This window comes from Danaus plexippus, chromosome 8 (genome assembly GCF_018135715.1).
Source record: "Danaus plexippus chromosome 8, MEX_DaPlex, whole genome shotgun sequence".
In the NCBI taxonomy this organism is placed as follows: domain Eukaryota; kingdom Metazoa; phylum Arthropoda; class Insecta; order Lepidoptera; family Nymphalidae; genus Danaus; species Danaus plexippus.
This window is the reverse complement of record NC_083542.1, coordinates 6,646,282-6,658,252: the sequence shown is the minus strand read 5'-3', so window position 1 is coordinate 6,658,252 and position 11,971 is coordinate 6,646,282. Positions and strand designations below refer to the sequence as shown.

General features: G+C 30.4%; 1 protein-coding gene and 1 non-coding gene across 2 annotated transcripts; one reads left to right on the top strand and one right to left on the bottom strand.

Annotated features, from left to right (window-relative positions):
* Positions 1-2,470: 2,470 nt before the first annotated feature.
* LOC116773892 (protein yellow-like) lies at positions 2,471-4,413 on the bottom strand. The gene has a single exon (XM_032666459.2). It carries the CDS (start codon positions 4,346-4,348, stop codon positions 3,008-3,010), a length of 1,341 nt encoding a protein of 446 aa, XP_032522350.2. The 5' UTR covers positions 4,349-4,413; the 3' UTR covers positions 2,471-3,007.
* A 5,282-nt stretch (positions 4,414-9,695) lies between these two features.
* Trnae-uuc (transfer RNA glutamic acid (anticodon UUC)) lies at positions 9,696-9,767 on the top strand. Its single transcript has one exon. It is a non-coding gene; the product is annotated as a tRNA-Glu (tRNA).
* The last annotated feature ends 2,204 nt before the right edge of the window (positions 9,768-11,971 follow it).

The window sequence follows — 11,971 nt, the reverse complement described above, 5'->3', positions numbered from 1 at the left end:
TTATTTATAGCTTAAGAAATGATTTGCATGTTGTATTAAATTTTATGGCATAACATAAATACTTCTTTGAAGTAATCATCTCATTGTATATAAAGAAATAGCAATATGAACTATTGAATAATAGATTTAATCTATTGCTTATGTGGTCCATAGTGTTGAAAAAGGATTAAGACATGTGTTAGGTCAAGCTCCCACAACAGGCCTTCCAGAGTGACCAGGAGAACATGATATCTAGGAGTATCTAGTGTTCTCTTTAGATCCTCAGTCCTAGTGATTCTGGTTATGACATCTATCACGAATGTCGACTATCTATAGCTGTTGGTGCTATAGGCTATAGACTGTAGTTTTGCTGAAGTATGCTTGATATAGCCGAATGTGTTCCACTCAGAAAGGAAGATAGCAAGACGGATTATAAGACGTGATCCAATAATGTAATAACGGAGTAAAATCTACCAGAATTATAGAAGTTTTACTTCTGGATGAAATCTGTTCTTCTGCATTAAATATAGTTCAACACACAACTTAAGATTAATCTAAGTTGTTAGTTTATGTCATGCAGAAGTTAAAGGGTTCATGATGATTCGAAGCTAAGAAAAGATATATGAATTTCATTATTTATGTATAATAAAATATAATAAAACAACTGTGATTGTATTCGTTTCTATCCACCCCCTTAAGATTTTTGTACGTTCGGTATGAACGTGACAAAATTATTGAATAGTAATCTCTCGAAACGAGTCATAGGACAAGTGTTTGATATATAATGACATGGGTTTCTTTGTTGTACTTAAATAGATTTCGGTGAGCACCGCAATTGGCCAACACTGTTGTATGTGTGATGAAATAATATTGCTAATTTATACCATTATATCATCAACAACACGACACTTACTGTTTTAATAAACTTACAACTAATTGTAGACTTAATTTTTAATATTTAAATCGACCTTACTTACTTGTACTTCATATTTCGAGAATTTCATTGATGCTTATAGTGACAAAGGTAATATAAAGTTGGTTTTATATGTACAGAAAATGATTCCGTTGAATTCTCTTTACTTAATTTCTTTTAAGTTCTAATATTATTAATTGAATGAAATTGAACGTTGATAATATTTCTTGAGAAAAAAAATGTATAACATACTTATTTTAATTTTCTCTGACAAAGTTAACTTCGTCTATGGTCATATTAATTGCGACGTTGGCTAAAGGTAAGCAAATTATGTCATACTTTATTCTTAGACAACTGCAATGATTTTATACATCGCGTTGTAAATACAAATTGTTTTGAATGTTTATATTGTGACGTTTAGTTACTAAATAAAAAAACACTGTATGAAATTAGACGAAGAAACAAACAAAATGACTATAGTAATGTTTTGAACATAACAATGTTGGTCTAAAAACTTGGGTTACATCCCAAACAGACAATATGTAATATTAATTACATCGAAGAGGCTGATTTGAATGCTAGGAGACAAAAAATGTAATGTTTCAGTAATTCAATTAATGTTCGTTAAACATTTTTGAATGATACATCTAAATCATTAATAAGATCACTCCCTTTTATGTCTAAAAACAAATCATTCCTGGAAAAGAAATCGGATTAGCGGATGATAAAAAAGGCATTAGAATATTTTCTCTTATATTAATCAATAAACATTGTCAAATGTGATATTAAGGTATGATCATTAAAACACGTACAGGCACTTTCATTGACAGAACCACTTTCTAAGATCACATTGCGAGAGGATGCTTTAATAATAAAAAAAAAAAAACTTGTTTATAATTGACATACTTATATCAAGTATTAATTTATATTAGCCATAACATTAGATGTATAATGAACTTTTTACATCGGTGAAGACAAAGAAGTTCGGGAAGTCTAAATAATGTATTTAAAAATGTAATGTGTTTAATTGTTTGCCCTCAAATGGTAATTATTAACAGATTTTTACACATTATAACATTTCCCTTTGCGATACTGTAGTCATGATTGACACTGACAATTCAAAATGGCGGGAAATGGTTCGCTGTGATATAAATATTTTTCTTATATGAGAAGTTCCAAAATGAACGATCGAATTTTGATAAAATTCTAGTAAATATTTTAAATTCTTTTAAATATTTATTTTATTTGATGCTAAGGCTCCATCAGGTTCGGACAGAGCAGTTAGTAAAACATATGTAACCAATAATCTATGGTACGGTATTATTAAATAATTAATAAGGGAATGTTATTTATTGCAAATCAATTAATAATTCTAATAAATAAAAATATTAACGGTAAAAGCTCATAAATTTATTTTTGAATATAAATTAAAAATATATTTAAATCCGCATTAACACTCGTGGCCTCGTCAATGTTATAAGTTATGCAAGCTTCAGGCTTGTTTATGCGTTGTGCTTGCAGAACAAGCTGTTAACACTTAATGTTAATCTGCGAAGCAAATAAAAACAGCAAACAAAATAATGTGATAAACACGTTTATTTCACACACGTCACAACCGTACATATTACATAGTTACATACATTAATATTATTATAATGGAATGCTTTACACTCATTTTACGGCTACATTACAATGATATGAGATAAAATAAATTAGATTTTTACTTTTATTTTATCTGAGCAGATTAACAATAGAATATAAACTATAAAACTCATTGTAGAAATATATTAAGTAATTTTAGGACATTTGTTTAAGTTAGAATGTTTACTGTAATCGCGACTTTGGGAATGCGTCCCCGACCTTTTGAATCACAAGACGACTCGGATCGTCTTGAACACGTTTTACAAACGTTCAAAAAGTGATATCATATTATCGTTAAGTTACAGTTACACTTATTTATTATAAAATTATAATATACAAAGCTATCTATATTGCGCTTTATCACTGAAAAGACCTTAAGGTCAAGGTAACTTTTAATATTTGGTAATTTACACGCACACTGAGCGTATTTAGGTTCATTCTTACGGTCAAGTTCGACCGAGAATGTCCAAAGTACTAAGCGAGTAGATGTGCTAAAGCTAGCAACACCATGGAAGCTACAAGTTTTGTAGCCGATGAGGCACCGTGCGTTGGCACGGGTGACTCTGGTTGAAGATCTTCACCGAATACGTAGCTTTTCAAACCCGTATAAGACTTAAGAATTCTGTAATTGACTTCGTCCAATGATACTTGATTTTTCACAAAGTTGTGAAGTCTGTTTACAACGACGTAAACGTTACCGCGGTCGTCGAAACTGAAACGGTCAACCCACTGTATGTAGTTAGGATCGCGGGCGATAGTCCGCTGACCTATTGAAAAATCTGTTGCTGTGTTCCATTCCGCAATAGTCGAGTTACCAATCAGACCGAAAAAGAGTATGCCAGTGGAATCCATCTTCATACCGTCAGTCTGAGACGCCTTGGTACCCAGATCGACTACATACGGACCGATAGCTCCATTGCCTACAGCAAACGATTCGTTCTGCAGAACCGAAGCGTTAATTGCATAAAGGTGAAAACTTGACAGCGGGCAGTAGTAGACAGTTCGGTCGACAGCTTTATCTTCTGTGTAAAATTGTGGCCCGAGGGCGATCCCGTCAATGTTTACAGGTAAATTCACAGTGGTGCCATTGATGCGGAATATCGCAGCCTCTGGTAACGAAGACATTGACTTAGTGTCTCTTAATTTCCATGATTTTTTGTCGCTCAGTCTAAATACGATGATGCCGGGGTCGACAGCGCTGTTGTCGGTAATGTATGCGAAGTCACCGTCGCGATTATCAACAACTAGGTCGTTCAAGTATGCTGTATTAGGGTTCACTACGTCCAAGGAAAATGGTATGCGTTCTAATTTATTTTCACCTGATTTTAAATCGATTAAAACTATCGAAGGTGGACACTTGGAGTTTGGTCTCGATGTAAGGGTGCCAATGCGTCCGTTGTCCAGAATCCACATAATTCCATTCCGGTCAATTTCAACGTTTTGAACGAATTGTAGAGATTCGCAATTCCCTACGGCATTGTCCTTCCAACTGGGGAAGGGTTTCAATTTTGGTGCCGTTGTTTCATTTTGGAAGGCCGGTATGGTCGCTAGGGTAGCGGGAACGCCGTCCAGCATACGGGGTAGTGTTAAGAATATGTTATTTTCATAGTAATTTATTCCTGATATTAAAACGTTTTGTGGGATGTATCGGCTGGAGTTAAGATAGGCATCACGGTCTTCGGGTGATTCCCACTCGAAGTCTATACTGCGCCACTCATAGATGACTCTGAATTGTTCTCTATGAGTCGGCTTCCGGGGCTGATCCCCTTGTGCCGCTGCGGCAGCGACGATCGCGAGGAGCACTACAATAATCATATTGCTACGAAGTCGCTTGGAAGCGTGTTACCCGCCCGACGCGAACGATGCGACTGACTTTGTATACATCGCTCTGCGTGACTCGCGAGCTAAACTCTACGGCACAGCTTTGCGTGTGTCACTATAGCACGTCATTGTTATTGACAACGGACGATTAAAAGATTCATACCTTAAAGATTATCTCATTCCAATAGTTGTTAGTATAAACGTAAACACGCACAGGGAAGGGTGCATCAAGGTCACATGTTCGCCCTCGCTAGACGGAGGGTCCAACAGTCTCGCCGGTTATGTATAAACCATTTATACAGGGAATCGATTCAAGTGTTCGTTAGCTTTGCATTTGAGAACACTCTAAAACTTTCGTTAACTGAAATGGTTTATCTAAAGACTTTAATTACTTTAAAGTGTCCATTAAATTGAATTAACAGTTTGCTTTTGTTATTGGATGGTTCTATCAAGTTTTTTTTTTATATTCCTACCTATGCGTGTCTTAAGTGCATTAGTTTCTTATACGCGGATAAACAAGCGGATACAGATATAAAAACATATTATTATTTAATTAACGTCCAAGTAACAGTAACGGGTTCTTTTGAAGTTTTCAATAAATCTGATTGTTTATGGATTTACCGAGTCATGAGTAATGTTGATGAGTAGGAATTATTGCTACTGCCTTTTTTTTATATAATTGTGTCATTTATTGTCACTTATTGTTGTTCAACTTTACAGGAACATATTATTTATGTATATATATTGTCATCTACTAATATTATGGTATGTAATTGTATTATAAAAATATAAATAAATTGGCTCACGATTAGAATAGTTGGTAGGAAAGAATTTTAATTCGAAATAGTATAGTGTTTGTTTGGTTGAGATTTTGTTTGAGTTCAAGGTGAGTCAGTCAGTGAGTACGGGTTTATTTGTTGACTCATCAAAATAAAGCAACGGTTCGCATGAGAACAATGTTTAAATATTCTGCTTTATAAAGTAACGGAGTTACATAGACTGGTCGCATCTAAAGTATATTTTTTTGTTATATAGTGATAACATGATACTTTAAATCATAAGAGATTAAACTAATAAAAGTTCGCAATGATTTTTGTTGTAGACATAAGTTTAAATTCCATAATTAATTTCGTTATTTAAGTGAGTTTTTTTCCTTAATTAATAAATAAATACTATTTAATTAAATAAAATAAATGCCTTGAATTTCTTCACGTCAGAAACGGGTGAATGATACTTAAAATGCGTTACAATTTGAAATATCAATCATTTATTTTACCCTTTTCACGACACTTTCAGCCCCAGCTTTAAAAGAGTGATGTAATGAACTGTGAACCTCGTTACATTTAAGTGTATATAGGAACTCCTTCCTCTGATGTACTTTAAATTTTATTTTTTTATTGAATTTATTTATTAATAATTTGACTATATTTTTGATGAAAATTTTAAATACTTTAAGGCTGTTTTCACTTTAGATGAATTGAACAGTAAATGACAACTGTTGTGACTGCTTGTGTTACGAGGTTAAAAGATTGCTTAGTTTATTTTTTTTTAAATAAGCTGTAATTCATTTAAATTTATTTATAACATTGCGATGTGGACTCTTCAAAGTTGATGGCATTGAATTATATAGTATAAAATTATTATAGATTGCTTTATTTACTGAACACTTAGTAAGATAATGATGAAAAAGTGCTTTCAAACTTACCAAAGTTAATTATCAATGAGATAAGGCTTGTGGGTGTTTTGTAAATATTTGAATTATTGAACGGCCTTGTAAGGTTATTAGAACTATATATATAAGCTTACTTTATATATATATTACTAATAATTTAGACATTAAGACCCTATTGTGTCAATAATATTAAAAAGGATTCACGAATTTGGTTTAAATTCAGTACGTGGACGAATTAAGGTCATTTTCATCATTTAGAATGTTATTTTGGGCGAAGTAGTTCAAAATAATTACGAAAGTTATGAAAACTTTAATAATATTTGCCTATATTTAAAATAAATATTATTTTGTTTAATATTTTTATTTATATTTTCATAATCAAATTTATTTAGTTACTCTATAATATTGTACATTTTAATTCATCATTGTTTTATTCGTTTTATTATATGTCAGGCATTGTATCATTAGTTCAGTTGATTGATATTTTACATACTAAAAATATAACAAAAACAGTGAAAAACAAAATTATCCATTTATATGTATTATAAATATAAAATATCACAATGTATTAAGGGTACATTGGATTTACGATGCATAAATATTAGAAGCGCATTAGCAATATGACCTTTACTGCGTTATAATAAGAGTGTTCAATGTTAACTATATAATTTAAAATTCAATATCACGTTCTGAATCCGACGCCAAAGGATCTTCCGTAGACGCGTTCAGAAGACAGAATTTGTTTGATGACTAAAGAGATTGTTTCTGTAAGGATTTTTGTTATTAAAAACTACTTTGTTTTAACGTAAAATACGCTTTGAATATTGATAGGATCGTTTACGTAATGGTTACTCAGCTTCGATCAATTTAATCGACTTAATTAGTGATAATAAAATAAATATAAAATAATATCTTTAAATTAAATCAATTGAATTGAGGTAGAAATTATATATATATATATATATATATATATATAATTTCTATATATATATAAATTTTAATATTACCTAACTCCACGCTTACAAAAAATATTTTGCGGCTAAAACTAGCCACATCGACAGTACCTACTAGTACTGTCTAAAAGAGAATTTTAATCGACAAAATACATAAAATTGCGCTAGGTATTTAAAAATATAACGTAATCTTAAAATTGCATAAAAGATTATTCTCCCTGGGATGAAAATATAATGAAAATCAACACATTTGACGTGCCATTCCCCTTCCGTTACAGACTTTTGTGACTATTTGTTAGGGGATCGATCCCTTGGGCTTTTTATATAAATCTAGAAACAGACTGATACTAATAGTAACCATTACAACCACGCAGATTCAGATAAATCAGGTTTTATATTTTTAGCTTTATATTTTATATTGGTTTAGATACTGATTATTGTGCCAGTTACAACTTTTTGAGTACTATAAATATTTAAAAAAGAGTCCGATTTAAAAATAGAACTCCCTATGTTCCTCAAAGCAGCATTGAATACTCAAAGAGATAATTGAAACGTGTGATATCTTGTTTTTTTTTATTTCATAAAGTCCTGATTTTCGTTGCTCATGTTAAACTTATTTAAAATCGATTTTAAAAAGGAAATTATTATTTAATGAATGTGTGTTAGAAAAGAAGGAGGCTATATTCGAGCTTCGTCCTTTTTTTGAAGTTCGATACAAATTAAAAAAAACACTTTATGTGACAGTGTAAGAGATATTTATGAATAAAGTAAATCAATTTTTTGTTTAAATTAATTTTGAATTTTTTATTCCTTCTGTACTTTCAAATATACTTAATATAATATATAAATGCAGCTGGATTTGTTTAGTAAAATTGCCTCTGATTAGTACCTGTGATTTTTGTACTTACTATACCAAACTACCCAAGTAGACATTTTATATTTGTGGCCAACAACAAACAACTTTGTATCGTCTCTACAAACAGCACGTATATAGTTTTTCATTCATAAATCTTCGTGAACCCTAGTAATAACGTAGAGTTAATTATAAAAATTACAAACGCGCCGTATGTACGGAATACTACCAGCAACCTGGTAATAGTAACTACTGTCATTAAAAATATGGTTTCATACTCAAAATAGAAGTTGGTACCTATTTGGAGTTTAACTTCTATTTTTAGTATGAAAACATATTTTTAATCCAAATAGGTAACTTAATTTCTTCAGATTAATAGTACATGAAAGACCGCATACTACATTTTTTTCTATTTGGAACATATTCGTTTTTCAATACATTTTTATATTAATAATTTAATACACTAAAACCTAACATTTGTGTGATGTTCTTATAAATTACCCCTCCAATACGCCTTGTAAACTCGGAGGTGTATAACAAAATTATCCATGCATATTATGAAGCAAATGTATTTCTGCAACCCGGAAACGATTTCTTTCCTTACGGCCATTTTAATGCACGCGATATTTAAGTAGCTATAACACTTATTTGTTATATTAAACACGTTATCACATGCATACGGACATCTAAATTCCAAATATTTAATTCTTTATTGCGATATAAATAATATTCGCATTAAGTATAGCACTCACCGACTTATACGTATACATGTATAGGCGATTTTCAATTATTGTCAGTAGTCTTAGGAAACTTCCATACAGGCTTAAATCCTTGAATTTTAGATAAACATGTTTGTATACACTGTCAGTTGTGTCTTACAATCTTTGCATGATTCTTGAATAATTTGTTTAAATGAAACTAATATAATTTAGGATTTTATTATTTTAAAACTACATAATCCCGACGTTTCGGTTACTATTCAGCAACCGTGATCACGGTGGTATATCCGAAAATTTATAGTTTCATTTAAATGAATAAAACTCGTGAAGTCTTAGATCTCATTAAAGTAATTTGGTTGCTACGACATATAATAAGGTACCATATTTAATAGTGTTATTATTATTTGGCGGTTGCTAATAATATTTCAGGGAATTGTGAAAAATACCATCTGAAACCTTTTATTATTGAAGAAAAGAACACAAATATTCCCTCTCCATACATATATATTTTTTAAAAGTTCTCTTAAAAATACTCATTGAAATAAACAGCAATTAATTCATAATTTCGGTACACTCAATATATATATTTTTATCAAAGCTTATTTCTTTTTACAAAGTTATAATAGGAAAAAGACCTTGGTATTGAAGTTACAAAATAATTTAAGTTTTTTTTCTATCAATTCCTAATAATCAAATGTAAGGAAAAATAGTCAATTCGTTATTATGTTACGTATAGAAGATTAACTCTGGCAGAAAAAAAACATATTTACAATGGTTGTTGCTCAACATTGAGTAAATATTAAGAAATCAATGCCAATAATGAAAAACTAAAGAAAACGAAGGATATAATTTATGTAACTATATTTTTGTGGTAGCGACATCTAGTAGCTAATGGACAAAATATATTTGTATTAACCAGGTAAGTGAAAAATCCAGTACATGGTTAGAAGCAGAGATGGCATGTTGACGCTGTATGGAATGTTTTTTATACGCTCTTTTATTTAATACATTGAATATATTATTTAATCATTTTATGTTATCATATTTATGACAATTTAAAATAACAATGATGGAGATAAATAATTATTGATTATTTATATTATCCACTAAGAAAATATAAGAAATTTTTAACTTCTCGTCTATCTCCCGTATGGTCTAGTGGCTAGGATACCTGGCTTTCACCCAGGAGGCTCGGGTTCGATTCCCGGTACGGGAAACTCCTTTTTGAATTTTTTTTTATAAATATATATTTGTATTTAAGTGATACCTCTTTTACACCACATTTAATTTTTAACCATCTATCGCTTCTTTCATTAGAAATAACGAAGGAGTAAGGAAAAAGGATAACGACGTTATGGCGGGGCTTAATAGTGGCTTGCATTTTTTTTCACTCTTCGATTATTATCTGAATCATTATATATATATATATATATTTAATTTGTATAATGGAATTAAAGGTAATATATCAATATTTTAGACTTCTTTTAATTAATAATACATTTTCCATATATTAAGTTAAGATTAAAAGGAAAATTTTAACACCCTGATTTTTCGAAAATGTTCTGTTATTACCTGTTGTTCCTAAAAAGGTTTTATAAAACCTCACTACACTTAAAATTGCAATCCATAGTTTTTTATAGTACATATTTTTTGCATACTCAAATAAGTATGAAAAAAAAACGAGAAAATGTTTAATATTATCTTTAATTTAATATTTTTTTGTTAGCTCATAATAAGCAAGTATGTAAAAATGGTGTATTCAGAAGAAAAAAAAATCAGTTTTTATTAAAATCCACTCACTATATTCTTGACTCAGCCAACCAACCCTTTAACAAGAATCTCTACCTATCTCTACACCTCTCTTTATTTGGTTTTTTAGACAATATTACTTTTATTTAATTTTTTTAACATATTATCTTTTCATGAGGTGATTTTTATTTCAACACATTGCATTAAATAAAAGAATACCATTGTTATTTTAGAACATATTTTTCTGTTCTGTTTACGTTCGGATGTGAATGTATATTTGTAAAGGGGATTCAAGGAGCAGTTGAAAGTCAAAATATTTACTTCACATTGTATAGCTCTGCAAAACAACAGTAATTTTAATGCTATACATAAAATAGTCGTGTTGTCTGTAGTTATATAACCAAGAATCAATATCATATGAAATTAAAGCTGAATATGTCGTGACATCTACGTGCAACGAATCATTTAATTTACAGCACTCAGCTTACTCTGTGGCAGCTTACTCTGTACTTTATACTATTGACGTAAGCATTTTCCGTGTATTTACTCCAAATTAAACGTAAATATTAATTTTATTTATACGAAACCAGCTGTTTATTGTCAACTCTTTTAGTTGTCTAATGCGCGGTTGACGGCAGACGCAATTATTAAGGCCAAAATAAACAAAACCTTTATGATTTCGGTCTATTGTTATGTATAAGCTAGGTTGTTTGTTTCTTTTTACCTAAGACCTATTAATAAAATTTTCTTGTAATATACACAGACATTGGTATTTCATATGGTTTAAAATTAATACTTACGTTCCGTGTAAATCTGATCTGATCCGATATGAAATACACACATATATATATATATATAATTCTTTTGTATTTTAAGTAACTCAACATGCATCTTACGTTACATGTCGAAGGAATAACACCGAGCGTCGATACTCGTGGCACTGTGAAAACCTTGGCCTACACAAGAAATTGCGAGAAATAACAAAGTATGCATAATTCAACAATTTGTATGCAAAAGTGTTTAAGATTTCGTCTAATTTATGTAATGAATCTGTAAAAAGAAATCGTTTTGATAACCATGTCCGAGAAAAAAAAGAAATTTTCTCCATCTAAACAAGGAATAAAAGCAAATACCTAGTTATTTTCATATGGCATGTTGTTTAAATGTTGATAAATAAGGGAGTATATTGTAGTGCTTACAATGGTTTTAGAATGTCCATGAGGGATTATATATCAAGCACTTAATCGGTTAGTCGTTGGCTGAAACTATTTGTAAACATGAATTTGTGTACTGGATCGAGAAAGTGTTTCTGTATATGCAACAATACTTGAAATTTACAATTTGTTTACCTTAAAAGATTTACTAAAATAACTTGGGGCTATAGGTTATCAGAATGCTTCAAGATCATTTATTTACATCGGACAAGGTTGAGAGATGCAGAGATATGGTCCAATAATTAGTTTACTAAAGGTTTACATTGTATTATCAACATAAGAATTTTTATATATAAAATATATAAAGATCAATTCAGTGTCTATAATAATGACATTGACATTGCCACTGCAAAGAGCAGCTGAAAATCATGAATGTTAACTTATTCTTATAAATTAATCAATAATGCAGTAGTTTGATAATGTTTGAAACGTTTGGTTCGAGGCGTCTACTAAAAAT

What these genes read in the sequence shown, in the direction of transcription:
- LOC116773892 (XM_032666459.2), bottom strand. Translation starts at nt 4,348, where the DNA reads ATGATTATTGTAGTGCTCCTCGCGATCGTCGCTGCCGCAGCGGCACAA.